At 41.7% G+C, this 15967-nt stretch overlaps 1 protein-coding gene across 2 annotated transcripts in view; it reads left to right on the top strand.

Annotated features, from left to right (window-relative positions):
• SRPX (sushi repeat containing protein X-linked) overlaps positions 1 to 12662 on the top strand; it is a 73438-nt gene extending 60776 nt beyond the window's left edge. The window contains exons 5-9 of one of the 2 annotated variants that reach the window (XM_010381760.2): positions 1179 to 1300; positions 2044 to 2223; positions 5274 to 5407; positions 7792 to 7913; positions 12108 to 12662. In XM_010381760.2, coding sequence (XP_010380062.1) covers positions 1179 to 1300; positions 2044 to 2223; positions 5274 to 5407; positions 7792 to 7913; positions 12108 to 12291 — 742 coding nt within the window. In that variant the 3' untranslated portion in view covers positions 12292 to 12662. The remainder of the gene's footprint in view (positions 1 to 1178; positions 1301 to 2043; positions 2224 to 5273; positions 5408 to 7791; positions 7914 to 12107) is intronic. The other variant, XM_010381759.1, reaches the window with a different exon arrangement.
• Positions 12663 to 15967: the final 3305 nt, after the last annotated feature.

Here is a 15967-nt window from a genome sequence, read left to right as displayed (position 1 = left end):
GTTCTAGTGTCAAGCTCTGAGATAAGTGCTTCTTGTGAGTTCCCTTATTTATTCCTTCTGCTGTTTGCATGCCACAGGCGAAACAAAGTCTCAGAGAGGTTACATCTACTTATATTTGAAGTATCACTCCTCTCAGGTTTATCTGAATTTAAGTTGTGCTTTCTAAAGACCTTAAAGCATCTAAAGCCAACAGCAGCATGTCTCAAAATTTTCTCACGACCCCTCTCTCATACCTGGTAAACAGCCACCTCACCCTACATGTAAGGCTTTCCTCAATGGTGACAATGATAATACCACATGTTCATTATTGGCACATATTCTCATCATTCCCTGAACTGTAGGGGGATGGGGAATTTGTATGTATATTGAAAAACAGAACATGGATTTTGATCATGCTATACTTATTGGTGTTCTCATTAGGCAGCCAAGAAAAAAGATGAAGTCACCCTAGCTGTGTGACCTTGGGCAAATTCTTTAGCCTTTTTGTGCCTCAGTTTCCTCATCTGTGAAATAGAGATAATACTACCTACCTAATAGGGTTGTTGGATTAAATGAGGAGGATTAAATAAATATTTGCAAAATGCCTAGAACCATGCCTAACATGTAAGATTTATGTAAGTGCAAAGAACACTTTTAGTCATTATTATTGTTATTAGGATAACCAAGGAATCACAGAGAACTTGCCTTTAGGTCTCCACAGTCCCAGATAGAAAGAACAGAGAAAGTTCTAGTACACCCTGTAGGCCCAAATTGCCAGTGACTGCTTGGACTATATTCTCTAATGATTTTCCTCACAGAAAATTCCCTTGTCTTCCCAACAGTGAGGCAATTCAGGTCCCACCTGGAACAAGAGTGAGATTGAAGGAAGAGACTTGGGCCCTATATTTTTCATCCTCCCTCCCCTCTCTCCCCACTTCCATACCATTCTACCCTACAGCCGGAAAAAAGTCTAAGCTTCCCAGTAGTTTGGGTCTTCCATATTCTGGTCACGAACTGCTCTTCTAAAACAGACTAAAGCTTAGGAGATTCTATTCTTCAAGAAATTTTTGTTCTACTTAAGCTAGTCTAATTGTTGCCCCTCAGTCTCTCCATGTCCTGTAAAGAGTGGGGGGTCATCACTTGCTTGTCAGATCCATAATGTCATCTTTCCTGTTTCTGATTTTTTTTTTCTCTCTAAGTGTCATTCTAAAAGGCCTCCCCCCAGGCTCCAACTTTCCAGAAGGAGACCACAAGATCCAGTACACAGTCTATGACAGAGCTGAGAATAAGGGCACTTGCAAATTTCGAGTTAAAGTAAGAGGTAAGAATACTGCTTATTGTCGGCCCCCCCACCCCCCGCCCCCTTTAGAAGAGCAAAGGGAAGCAGGTCCTCAAGCCAGAACTCTCTCAAGTGCCTACTGTGGTGGTAGACTTGCCAGCTTTAGATTAGCCTCTAATGAGGCTTGGGGAAGTGCCCTATCTTAATGCCTGAATTTCATGATACACATATGGATGGGCATCAGTGTTGCCAGATTATTTAAGGAGTTCCCAGGACTAGTCTTACAGGAGCCCATAGCTGACTGTCCTGGAAGAATATTATTCAATAATTTTTCCATCCCTGAGCTTAGGTGACCAGCTGAAGCCTGTGAGTCCATCTACAACTAGAGTGAATAGGAGCCCCCTAATTTGGGCCACCAAGAGAACATGTTCTTAGTGTTCTAGAACCATTGGTATGAAAGAAAATGTTTGTAAGGATTATTTTATGCCTGATGGTTTGGGCAACTAATTGCTAACCATCTTTACTCCTTACTCTTCTGGACTTTACTTCCTCATCTATAACACTAGGAGCTAAACCAGTTGATATCAGTGGTCTCATTGGTATGGATGGGTGACCATTGCAAGGCTCACCCACTGACCAAATAGTCATCCCTCCTCCCTCACTCATTTCACAGGCTGATGTAGAAGCCTGATTGCAAAACTGATGCCTCTGCATCCTCACCTTTTCTGCTTACTCTGTGGATGGGAGCTCAGCACTGAGACCCCTCTGGACTTGTGTCCCTACAGTCAGACGCTGTGGCAAACTCAATGCCCCAGAGAATGGTTACATGAAGTGCTCCAGCGATGGGGATAATTATGGAGCCACCTGTGAGTTCTCCTGCATTGGCGGCTATGAGCTCCAGGGTAGCCCTGCCCGAGTATGTCAATCCAACCTGGCTTGGTCTGGCACGGAGCCCACCTGTGCAGGTATGTATGCAGCCCCTCCAGCCTGCAGCAGAACCTGTAAACCCCTTGGTTCTTGATTCCAGTGTAAGAGGAGTTTCCCTTCATAGACTTTGAGAAGTTCATGGCCATCCCTCTTTATCTGAGTGGATGAACATAGTCCCTAGATCCCTGCTGCAGCTCATCTCATCTGCTATCCATCTTGCTTCTGCCTATCCTCTAATTTCCCTTTCATGTCCTCTAAGGAAGAAGCTCAAGGTAGGAACCTAGGGCCAGCCTTTGGTGACATTATGAATCAGCAAAATTTGCTGTAGTTTCCTTTGTTCTAGAAATGTAAGGATCTTGTTTCTAAAGCCAGTACACTGTCATGTAGAGACAATATCATACCTGGCATGAAAGTCACATAGACCTTGGGCATTTGGAATCTTTCCTCCTATGTAAAATGAAGAAAATAATACCTCATCTACCTCTTGAGTTGTTGTAAGGATTAAATTAGGTCATCTGTGGAACAGTGGAATACAGCAGTGCCTGGTACAGGTAAAGCCTTATGCCAGCTCTTATTCCTGATGAACAAAAATTGGGCTGGGTAATGAGTCTGAAACTTGGGCTAGCCAGAAAATTATGGATGTATCTCTTGTTTATAGACTTCTCTTTTTCTCATTTCCTGGTACCCTTTCATCTTTATCCCTTTCTTTTAATTGAAGCCCCCATTTAGAGTTAAGTGACAGAGAGACATATATACCATCAGCTAAATGCCTAAGATTCTTCAATTTCATGTGTTAAAGTAGAAAGAACACACCTATTATAGACTCCCTACCATGTTGGCATTAAGGCCTGGGGTGTGGTGTCTAACAGGCTGCTAGACCTATGTGGTCCAACATGGTAGCCACTAGCTATATGTGGCTACTAAGCACTTGAAATGAGGCTATTCTGAATTGAGATATGCTATAAGTGTAAAATATATACCAATTTCAAAATCTTAGTGTGAAAAAGAATGTAAAGTATCTTAATTTTTTATATTGATTACATGTTGAAATGAAATATTTTGGATATATTGGGTTAAATAAAACATAAAATCATTTCTGCCTATCACTTTATACTTTTTCTTTTTGTTTGTTTGTTTGAGCTGGAGTCTCACTCTGTCGCCCAGGCTAGAGTGCAGTGGTGCGATCTTGGCTCACTGCAACCTCCACCTCCTGGGTTCAAGTGATTCTCCTGCCCCAGCCTCCTGAGTAGCTGGGACTACAGGTGCGTGCCACCACGCCTGGCTAATTTTTTGTATTTTTAGTAAAGGTGGGGTTTCACCGTGTTAGCCAGGATGTTCTTGATCTCCTGACCTCATGATCTGCCCACCTCGGCCTCCCAAAGTGCTGAGATTACAGGTGTGAGCCACTGCACCCAGTCTCTTTACACTTTTTTAATGAGGCAACTAGAAAATTTAAGATTAAACATAGTGGCTTACATTGTATTTCTCTTGACCAGAGCTATCCTAGACTCTGAGCCCCTGGGGCAGGGAAGAGGGCAGGAAAGAGGGCAGGAACTGTGTATCACTCAGTGTGACATCCTAGTGCCTAGCATAGAGCTTGGCACATGGCAGGCACTCAGTATATAATGGCTGAATGAATTAATGTGTGAATGAACAAATACTTCAATGCAAACCTAAAATGTGAAATATGAAAACCAAGATTATAAATCATACATGGCGTCTACTAGTTTTTCTCATATTATTTCTTCTTTGGAGCTAAGCCTTTTGTTTGCCTATCTATGTAACATCCTTCATTGACCTTGAACAGCTAGAATTAGTTGTCATTTATTTGATTAAAGGGAAGACCTATTTTAAAACTGCCTTGTCCCATGTCCTCTGTGCCTGTGTTGCTTGCTCTGTGGCCTTTGTGCCCCACATTGCTTTGTCCCTTCTGCACCAAGGAGGCAGACTTCAGAGATTCTGAGCCATTCCAAAGCCAGCCTGGCCATTGCCCGTTCTCTTACCCTTCTGCCTCTCTGCACCCCTTTCCCCAGCAGATACTATGGTGCTTGGCCCATATGCCTTTCACATTCGCATCTATGTTCAAAAGGCTACTTACTGCAATTAACTGGGTCTCTCTGTCTGAGAGCGTTTCTTCCCTGGCTATGAAAGCACTGTCAGCCCATGCACAGAGCCAGCCTGAAGTGATGGAGAGCTAGTGCCCTAGAAGCAGCCCTCAACAATGATGGAGCAATTGTATAAATACTCCAGTTCCCTCCAGTGGCTTAATTCTGGAGGTATGTTGTATATCATCTCCTAGGGTTCCCCAGTGGGAGTGAGTTCCAAATGCCCACAGCAACAACTTGCTTGATAACCAACTGGTATTGTTTTCTTTCCTTCACTGTCTCACTTCCTGACATAAGCAGAATAATGGTCCACCAAAGATGTCCACATCCTAATCCCCAGAACCTGAGAATATGTTACCTTACATGAAAAAAGGGACTTTACAGATGTAATTAAGTTAAGGATTTTGAGATGGGAAGAGTATCCTGGAATACCCAGTGGGCCCAATATAATCACAAGCCTTCTTATATAAAGGAGGCAGAACTGCTGTCAGAGTCATAGAAAGAGATGATGGAAGGAGAGATCAGAGAGAAGAGAGATTTGAAGATACTACACTGCTGTCTTTGAAGATGGAGGAAGGGACTACTAGCCAAGGAATGAAGGTGGTCTCTCGATGCTGAAAAACACAAGAAATCAGATTCTCCCCTAGAACCTCCATGGGAACATAGCCCTGCCAACACCTTGATTTTAGCTCCATGAGGCCAGGATCTTTTCGATCCTGACCTGCAGTATCTAAAATAATAAGTTTGTATTATGTTAAGTCACTGGGTTTATGGTGATTTGTTACAGCAGCAAGAGGAAATGAATATACTTCCTCACTCCTCCGCAAGTGCTTCTTGGGACCGCCTCCCAAATAAACTACTTACACTTGAATCCTTATCTTAGGGTTTACTTCTTACACAAATGGTCCTGTGTGTCATCATAGGCTCTGTTGAGCCAGAACAAGTAGAAGGTTTCTGACTCATGTGGCCGTTTCTGGTTACAGCCATGAACGTCAATGTGGGCGTCAGAACGGCAGCTGCACTTCTGGATCAGTTTTATGAGAAAAGGAGACTTCTCATTGTGTCCACACCCACAGCCCGAAACCTCCTTTACCGGCTCCAGCTAGGAATGCTGCAGGTGAGTCCTCGAGGCAGGGCCGAGGTGGCAGGGAGACCTTTAACAGGAAGGGCCCAGCCATTTCACTAAAAGCAAAGACCAGATTCAGTGCCTAATCCACTTACAGTGAGTTTCAGGAACTGGCACTTTAGAGCTACCACCATTCATTTCTGGTTCTGGGCCATAACCTGATTAACATTGACTCCTTAGAGTTAACCCAATCGTTTTCCAACTAATGAGGTTTGCCTGTCTTCACCAATAAGTCTAATTGACATACTGTCCAGGCCTAGCCACAGAACAATTGTCTTTGCTGAACCTGTCCAGGATATGCCTGGCTGAAAGCAATCAATTAGCTGCCTGCCCAAAAGGCTGGCCCAAGAGATGAAAGGAATCCAGGAGCCCTCAGTCCCCACATTTTTCCCCAGGGAATTTCTTTGACTCTCAGAGGGTGACAGCCCTTTTTTTTAGCACAGTGGTTCTCAACGTGTGATCCATGGACTGGACCAGCAGCATCAGCATCACCTGGGAGCTTGATAGACATGCCAATTCTCAGGGCCCCTCCCAGACCTACTGTGTCAGAATCTACACTTTTAACAAAATCTCCAGGTGATTCCTAAGCACTCTAAAGTTTGATGGGCACTTTTCTGGGAAATATGTCCTTCTCAACTATGTAAATTTTGTAGCTACTAAATGAGCAACCAGCATCTTGGGTGTGTGGAGAAGGATGACTAGAAACTATAAGGATCAAACTAGAAGTTGCTTGCTTTTGTCCTGAAGCTGGTTTGCAAAAGAGTGGCCAACTTCACTGAATACTAAAGAGGCAGGATGTGTGCTGTGCCATGGATACAGTGCTGCACATTTTTTTTAGAGAATATTTTATTCATTTGTTACAGTGGATAGAACTAAGTGCTTAAAACAGTCTTGATTTAATCAAGGGCTACAATTTACTTCTCATGTCAGCATTAATAAAACGTATAATAAGAAGTCTCTTTTCACTCTTCCCACGTACTTGAAGAATTGCCTGTGAACTCTGAAGAGCCATATAAGGTTTTTGTGAGCTCCCTTAATAGTAACCAAATTCATTGCGTCTTTACCCCCAGTCCCCACCAGCTTACCTCCCCTTGTATCTCCTTGTCCAAGCCAGGGGCCTGCTTTTCAGAAAAGACAAGCTTATACTTCTCTCTTTTGTGGGAAATTGGCATTGCAGGCTATATTCCATGATCATGCATTTCCTCATCTGTTCTTATTCCATAGGAAAATGAATTAAGCCAAACAACTTGCTTTTCCTCTGTGTCAGCAAACTATGGTGACCCCTGGCTAGTTTCGGTAAATTAACTTTTATTGGACACAGTCACACTAATTCATTTGTGCATGATCTATAACTACTTTTGCACTACAATGATGGAGTGAAGTGATTAGGACAGAGGCCATCCAACCTTGCCAAGCCTGAAATACTCTCCAGCCCTTTACAGAGAAAGATTGCCGTCATCGCTCTAGTCTGTCCCATCCCTTCAGACACTTGCTAGCTTAACAACTGGTTGGATAAGATATTTAATATCAAGATGTTTTGGTGTGACCTCCTCTTCCAAGTATACTTACATTTGCATTTTAACCAGAGCCTTCAAAGAAAGGTTTGGTTAACTTAGGCATTTCAGTGAGAGTAATACAAAAGCCTATTTCTGACTTTTTTTTAACTTTTCAACCAGTTCTGTAACCTCATGTAGGGACGTTTCAGTGGAATTTTGGTAAAACGTATTTGATGTTTTCATCTTTCAAGACTTCAAAATTTCTTTTCCCATTTAGCCAAATTCATCATATTTGTCTTACATTACTTTTTTTTTATTTTTTATTTTTATTGCCATTGCCATTCCTGATGAGCCCTGCTGACACGTGGTTGACTGGGCTACATGCCCAAGGTTCTTGGCAAGAGCCAGCTTAGAGGCTTGGAACCTTTTATCCTCTTTCCCCCTGGGATTGGGTGTGGAGGGCATAGGGCAGGGGAGTGTGGAGAGTGGAAACAGGGCAGAGAAGTGGACTCTGGAAATAGAGTAGTCTTCTCTCCTTGCAAAGAAAAAGTTAGAATCCTCTGGGGTGGTCTTGGGCACTTTTTAGAAAATTTGACTCACTCGAGGGCTCACCCTGTCTGGAAATACATAGACTGCCCTTTTGCTTAGGTTTTCAAAATCCCACTGTCAAGCCATATCGGAATGATTCCTCTAGGAAAGGTATTTAGGTTTTATAGCCACTAGCTTAACCCCAATTTCTCATCTGTTTTCAGTACAGTTCAGAGTGAGCAAATAAACTTCCAGAGACAGGCCAGTGCTACTTCTGTCAGTTTCTAGTTTGATAAGGATGTCTTTTTTAGCCATGCTCATACCTCCCCTGTTGGGTTTTCTTTTTCCCAGCAAGCACAGTGTGGCCTTGATCTTCGACACATCACCGTGGTGGAGCTGGTGGGTGTGTTCCCGACTCTCATTGGCAGGATAGGAGCAAAGATTATGCCTCCAGCCCTAGCGCTGCAGCTCAGGTAGGGGAAATTTCTGTTCTTAAATCTTACCCCTATGAATGCACTTTAAACTGATTAGGTTCCCTGGTTTCTTTCTATTCAGGATTGAGTCCAGGCAACCTTCAATGTTTAATTGCTTTTATTCTGGGAGTGTTATAACCATGCTAATCAGTATGTTGCTGTTTGTTCAAATACATTGTGCAATGGGTAATTACCAGTGTTTTCTTTCTTACCCCCTCCAACCAACCGTTTTTGCTTCGTGCATGTGTGTGTGTGTGTGTGTGTGTGTGGTTGGTGAAGGAAGGATGGCTAGGAGAGGAGGAGCTGAAAAAAAGATTTAAGCAATCCTTGGTCTTATTAGAAGAGCACGCATCCAATTAGTCTTTCCAGGCTTGGTCTCTTTTTTCTCCATTCTTCCAGAACACTTGTTTATACCTCTATGTTAACAATTATATTTTACTTTCATAACCCTTACAAAGTTGGAGCCGTGGATTTTAGTCTCTGAATAATGTATTAAAGAAGCAGAATTCAACACCCAAAAGATAGTTTCAGAATAACCCAAATTTCTACTTGCATCTCTTGACCACTGTGAAATGGATAATTAGACTAAAGCAAAACTCCTTAAAATCTTCCTTTCTCACCCAGCCTTTTCAAAACCCATTCAGAAAATTCTGCAACAAGTTTTAAAAAATCATTGACACAGGATATGAGCAAGTAGTACTAAATAAGCAACAGCTTCATAAAACCTACTTTGAGAATATTCACCGTAAATATGTAGATATCAACACAACTCTCTGTCTTAAGTTTTGTACAGTTCAACTTGAAATAAGAGGATTCATGAGTTCTCTTTAGTCGGCTGATGAATGGAGAAGGCTGGGTACACTCATATGCTTTTGTTTTTGTTATATTTTACTGCATTTGCATGTAGCACTTCCCCATACTGACTTCAGTAGCACATCAATAGCAGAGCTTTCAAATGTTGCTACTCGGTACCTAGCACAGTACCTGGCACCATGTTGGCGCTAAGTGGAGTAAATGACTCAAAATTTCATTGAAACAGCCTTACTATTTCCAGAGTTGATAACAGCTTTTAAAAGTATATTGTATATTTAAAAGTTAGTGTATAAATACTTCAAGTTGAACTGTACAAAACTTAAGACAGAGAGTTGTGTTGATATCTAAATATTTATGGTGAATATTTTCAAAGTAGGTTTTATGAAGCTGTTGCTTATTTAGTACTACTTGCTCATATCCTGTGTCAATGATTTTTTAAAACTTGTTGCAGAATTTTCTGAATGGGTTTTGGATTGAATGTGTCTGTATGTGTGTCATCTTCATAAAATCTTGATGTGTTTTTAAACTGTTGAATCTACTTGAAGAACAGAAAAATGCGATTAAAAAATACTTGCCATTCAGATTGTGTATGTTGGGGCTACCATAGACTTCTATAGGCAGAAGATGATTTTAAATACATTATATGGTGATTCTCAAACTTTTAGCCTCCATCAGAATCTCCTGGAGGGCCTGTTAAAATACGCATTGCTGGAGTCTACACTGTAGGCTCTAAACTGCGTTTCTGATTCAGTAGGTCTCTGGTTATACCCGATAATATGCATTTCTAATGAGCTCCCAAGAGATCACATGGTGAGGACCACTGGCCTAGTTTTTTACCAAAGGCTTCACAGTTTTGAAATAGAACTTTTGCCCAGCAGCCTTCAAGAAAAGGGCCAATCTCTATTTTGCAGCTGGATGATAGTCCAGGTAAATGTCATGCAGAAATGATCACTCAGGTGCATTACCTAATGGATTCTGTGTCAGGCCGGCATGCCTGTGTTATCAGACATATCAGTGAGAAACAAAGAGCTTGGAAGAACTTTTTCCCTTTGAATTGGAAAGGTTTTTTTAGACACCTTGGAGTCTAGTGCAGAGGAAAAAAGATGATTTAGGCAAAGAATGGGAAGCGAAAGAGGAGAAGGAAAAGCATAATGCCTGCATAATCTAAAAATTCTTTTGTCTGGCTATAAGACTATTTTCAAATAGCACTGAGGCCATGATAAAACCCTTGAAGGGAGTCAACAGAAAGAAGAGACTGGGTCCCTGGGGTGGCAGGGTCACCACCTACCTTCTTTCTTGCCCTCATTTCTTTTTTATCTGGAGGTATGATCTGATTCATGCTTTCCAGAGGAATTTTCCAGCAATCTCAAGGGAGACAGGGACCAAGAAAGCCATAATTTCTATACCCACATTATTCTTTGAGTCTACAGTGTTCCCTGGAAGATTTTCCAGGAAGAACTCCTTCCAATCTGACGACAGACACGTATGTAGCTCAGACATACTGTCGGCATCACACCTCATCCCCGATTTTGTGTGGTGTTTGATCATTCATCCCCAAGATTTCTGTGGTCTTTCGGCCCTAGTGGGATGCATTCCTGTGGCTGCTGCTAGCCTGCTGATCCAACCACTCAGCTCTTCCCATGACAGTTTTCCCCCTTTACATTCTGTGTCAATCAAGGCACAAGACTTACACAGGAATGTGTGTGGTAGCAGATGGTGGCACCGTGGTGGTGGTGTGGGGGCGGGGGGTTCCCATCCTAGTCTCACAAGCACTATAAAAAAAAATGAATGCTCCAATTTCTTATTGGTCACCCTTTCCAACAGGCATCAGCCACCATATTCCCTATTCCTCTGTTTCCTGAGAGCTCCCTGTGCCAGAACTCCTCCATGCTCCCAAAAGTAAACTCAATACCCTTCCTCTTAAAGATGAAGAGCATTTTATCTCTTCATTCACACCTTACTTTGCAGCCTACATTCGCGTGTTCGGAACTCATTAATGCACTTTGCAGTCATCTACTTCTGAGCTCCCCTCTCAGCACTGCAGGAAACCTGGCAGAGGCACTGTCATGTCTTTTTTTCATTTCTAGTCACTGGGAGTGAATTTGCAATTTAGCTCCTCACTGGGATAAAATACAAATTATTCCCTTCTTCCCTGAAACTCCCTCTTAAAAGGCAGAAAAATGTAGTTTGTGTTTTATGTAATGATTTTTTAACCTTGATCTGTTTGTATGAGGAAAACATATTTCACTTTAAATCCAGATGGCAGTGTATATTCTGCCTCATACACAATCTCAAAATATCTAAACTAAAAAAAAAAAAAATCTGGAGAAGAGAGTGAGTGGGCTCATTTGTTCATTGGGCTCCACTTATCTGTTTGTTTGCTTTCTCTAGCTATTCTCATCTAAATATGTTTGTGTTGATATGAAAATCATATTTTTTAGTTTAAATTCTAGCATGGTAGATCAGAAAGAACACCAGACACTTGAAACCACTTCATATTCTTTTTTGGAATTATTTGGGGTACAAATTATGATTAACCAAGTCAGAATACATGGGGTGTAGACCAAGCTCAATCCCTTATAACTCTGCAGTCCTGAGCTGGCCACTGAATAGGCCAGAACTATCATGCTGGGAAATAATGTCCATCAGCTTTACCTAGCCCAGAGTTTTTCAGCCTTGGCACTATTGCTATATGGGGATAGATAATTCTTTGTTTGGCGGGGAGAGTTGGCTGTGCATTGCAGGATGTTTAGCAGCATTCCTGGCCTCTACCCACTAAATGCCAGTCACATCTTCACTCTCCACTGTGACAACCAAAAATATCTCCAGACATGGCCAAATTTCCCCTGGGAGCGGGGAGCAAAATCACCCCGTTCATGATCACTGACTTAGTCCTAGTGTGTATGTGGTCATGCAACACTAGTCAGCAAATGTGGGCTTGGGGTTGATTCCAAACTTGGGTTGATTCCAATTTAATGAAAAAAAAAAAAAAAATCTGTTAGCCTTGTATGCACCTTGTACCAAATGTTGGTATATGGCACCATTGTAGGCCGGAAGTCTTCCTGACTATAATCTAAAACTAAAGCAGTGCTTTTCAAACTCTCATGTACATACCAGTCATCTGGGGATCTTGATAATAATGCAGATACTAATTCAGTAGGTTTGGGGTGGGGCATGAGAGTCTCCATTTCTAGCAAGTTCTCATGTGATGCTGCTGGTCCAAGGGTCACAGTTTGAGTAGACAGGGTCTAAAGGATGATTCAGTCCTTCATGGTATCAAAGCTTTCTCTGCACACGGTCACAGTAGGGCTCTGGTTGACCCACCAGGACCCTTGGGAGTCACGGTTTGACTTAGTCTCCTCTTTTCTTTGTCTGCCGCAGGCTGTTGCTGCGAATCCCACTCTACTCCTTCAGTATGGTGCTAGTGGATAAGCATGGCATGGACAAAGAGCGCTATGTCTCCCTGGTGATGCCTGTGGCTCTGTTCAACCTGATTGACACTTTTCCCTTGAGAAAAGAAGAGATGGTCCTACAAGCCGAAATGGGCCAGACCTGTAACACCTGACATGATGGTTCCTCTCTTGGCAGTTCCTCTTCATTGTCTACATAGTGACATGCACATGGGAAAGCCTTAAAAATATCCTTGATGTACAGATTTTTATTTGTAATTTTTAAAGTCTATTTTATTATGAGCTTTCTTTGCACTTAAAAATTAGCATGCTGCTTTTTGTACTTGGAAGTGTTTCAAAAAACTTATATGGCTGTATTTACTCTTTCTAACTTTCTTTACTCCATCATGGCGGGTTGATTTTGTAGAGAAATTAGAACCCATAACCATACACGGGCTATCAACATGTTATTCAATGTGATACCTAACTCTTTTCTATTTTGTTTTTTAAATAAGACTTTTATTAATAAAATATTTTGGAGCAAATTTAGTAGAACTCACTTTGTTTATCAAGCACCAGCCATACTTGTTCAGTGTGGTCAGTGGTTTCAGGGTTGTGATTCTTAGTGGTGTTTTAAGAATGGAAAAAATTTAATTAGTCTTTTAAGGAGCTCTGCTGAGCTGGGAGAGAGCTGAGCTGTTGGGTGTTCAAGTAGCCAATTAAAGCCACAAGCTGAAAATGAAAGAGTTAAGCCTTCAGTCACAGTGATGGAACAAGCAAGAGTCTAAAACCAGAGGAGGCATCAACTTCACTGTTCCATTTTCCCCTGTGGGACAGCACACTGGTCAGGATTCAAGTGGAGCAGCACAGATGTCGGATCATCTTTCTATTGAGGGAGCGCCGAACAAAAGGCTCTGGCAGTTTTACAGACCCTGGAGTCATGTGGTGGGGTAGGAGTGGAAAAGTCCTGGGTACTGAGGCAGAGTGAAGGAAAGTATCTTCAAATTTTTCCCCCTTTCCTTACCCCATAAGATCTCAGCAGAGGAACCTGAAGACCTCTTGCCCAAGGCCTCAGATAAAGGGCCTAGAAATGAAGGCACAGGGCTAGGAATGTAAATATGTGAAAGAGTGTGATTGGCCAGGGGGTCTGAGTCTTTGACTGCAACACCCCACAGAGACTGGCATATGACTGGCTATGCACCAAGTCTGGTGTGTGGAGGGCAGCTTTTCCGGTGAAGCCTGCCAGGTAAAGTGTTTGTCATCACCTATGGTCAGGCCTGAAAAATCACATATTGGTTTTTAACCAGTAGCCAAACTCCTCAATTCTCCCATGCAAACCTTGAAGTTTTTCCTCCATTTTCAGAAGATCAGTTTGGTTCACAATCTATTCCTAAACAAAATAACTAAGTGAATGATATTTCCCACTGATTTCCCACTGAAAATCTTGCAGAAGTTTTCTGTGTACCTTTTGGACCTTATAGAAACAATAGATAAATTCTAACATACAGAAATTTAACACAGAAAGCAGATTTAACAATTTTGTTTTTAAATATTAGGCAGGGTGATTGCTGAACTGCCAGTAGGTTTACACGCTATTTACAAGCTTGATTTTGTTCACAAAGCATACTAGAAGCCACTTTTTGACTTCTGTTTTCTTCAGATATATCAGAAACGTCAATGGCATGGCTCATAGAGGAATGTCAAATAGTGACCAATTGGAAACCACGAAAAGTTCAAGAGGGGTGGGAAGAGGGTGAGGGATAAAAGACTACAAATTGGGTTCAGTATACACTGCTCAGGTGATGGGTGCACCAAAATCTCACAAATCACCACTAAATAACTTACTCATGTAACCAAATAACCACATATTCTCCAAAAACTTATGGAAATAAAAGGAAAAAAGAAAAGTTCAAGAGATCATTTGTCACAAGTATATATCTGCCTCTACCTGTGTTAAAGCTCTCTTGTCTTGACAAGTCAGCCTGTGCCCTTTGCCCCATATCCTGAAAGGTTCAAGCCTTGAAGATGAGCTGACATTTAAGGAACTACTTGGATTTCTTCAAACCAATTTACCTGATGACTTGGAATATTGCAAGCACTTTTCCCAATATGATCAACAGACTATTTGAAGATCAATGAATGCACTATGGTATTTTAAAAATAAATACCCTGCCTCAAAATTTGGGGACATTTCTAAAGATTAATTAATAGCCTTTCTCCAGAGAACCGGTTTCCCACTGGAAATCTTGCAGAACTTTTCTATGCACCTTTTGGACCTCATAAAAACAAACAAACAAAAACACAATTCCTAGTTTTGCTTGCTCACAGTTTGGTACTGCAGAAGTTCTACTGCCAATAGGTTTGCATGCGTGTGTGTGTGTGTGTGTGTGTGTGTGTGTGTGTGTGTGTGTGTGTGTGTAGGGAAGAGGGAGGCAGTTAAATGGGCTGAACTCAAATGGAAAACTGTCTCCAGTAGATAACAGCTGAAATCTCAGTTCAGTTCTTTTAAACTTAGTTGGACTGCTTGGAATCTGCCTCCACTCCTAGTCTGCACATGTATGGTTTGGTGATCAATCAGAAATTTAGGCAGCCTACATACAGAATTTAGGGCTCCCCTTGTCAGACTCTCTCCCTTCTGAGATTTTCCTTCTCACTCTTCAGTTGCTATGGTTGCCCTTACTGTCTCCTCAGGTTTGTTAAGCCCGTAAGACTACAAACTTTCTGTCTTCATTTAAGCCTCCTCTACCTTCAACCGCAGCATGGTGCATACTACAACCTGCCCTTAGGCAAAAATTTTTTTTTTAAAACCCTGATGATTAATCAAGTTTATTTGCCTTCCAAGTGATGACTGCACTCCAGTATCTGTCTGCTTTTTGGCCTCTCTCCAATGTCTTCAGGTAGTGTGTGCATACATAAATATATACCTATATATTTATATATAATATATACACACATACATTATATAAATGTATTTAAAAAATTTTTGCCTAAGGGCAGATTGTAGTGTATACACACACACACACACACACACACACACAAATATATATATATATATATATATATATCCAGATATAGTTGTTGTCTGTGGGAGGTTAGTCCAATAGGAACTGTTATTAGAAATCTGGTAGTGAAGGATGAACTAGAAGGTGGAAGAGTCTGTCTAATCCATTCACAGAGAACTTTTTTTTTTGCAGATTTACCTCTACAAACTCTCAACTCTTGAGCTTAGATCATTGGCGTGGGCAATGAAGGAGAGGAAAGGCAGTGCACACTGAAGCAAGGATTAATGCTCAGAATGTTGATACCTATACTATTCCTGCAGTAAAATTTACCCCAAAAATCAGTGTCTTAAAACAACAAACATATTATCTCTCACAATTTCTGTGGGTCAGGGATTTGGGAGCAACTTAGCTGGCCTATTCTGGTTTGGAGTCTCTCTTGAGGTTGCTGTCATATCTTGGCTGGGACTGCAGTCAAAGGATTGAATGGGGCTGGAGGATCTGCTTCTATGGTGGCTCACTCACATGACTGGTAAGTTGGTTCTGGTTGTTGGAAGAGATCTCTGTTTGTCTCCACATGGATTTCTCTGCAGAGCGTTGCATGAATGTTCTCATAACATGGTAGTTGGCGTCCTCTGGTAGAAGTGATCCAAGAAAAAGCAAAGTGGAAGAGACAACATCTTTTATGACATAGTCTCAAAAGACACACACTGTTACTTCCGCAGTATCCTGTTGATCCAACAGATCAGCCCTATTCAATGGGGAAGAGGACAACACAATAGGATGGATACTAAGCGGTAAAGATCACTGGGGCCTATTTTGAAGGCTAGCTTCTGCTGGTTCTCATAGCTGC

The sequence above is a fragment of the Rhinopithecus roxellana genome, chromosome 7, assembly GCF_007565055.1.
Source record: "Rhinopithecus roxellana isolate Shanxi Qingling chromosome 7, ASM756505v1, whole genome shotgun sequence".
Classification (NCBI taxonomy): domain Eukaryota; kingdom Metazoa; phylum Chordata; class Mammalia; order Primates; family Cercopithecidae; genus Rhinopithecus; species Rhinopithecus roxellana.
The sequence above is the reverse complement of the archived record's forward strand: the minus strand, read 5'-3'. Positions and strand labels throughout refer to the sequence as shown.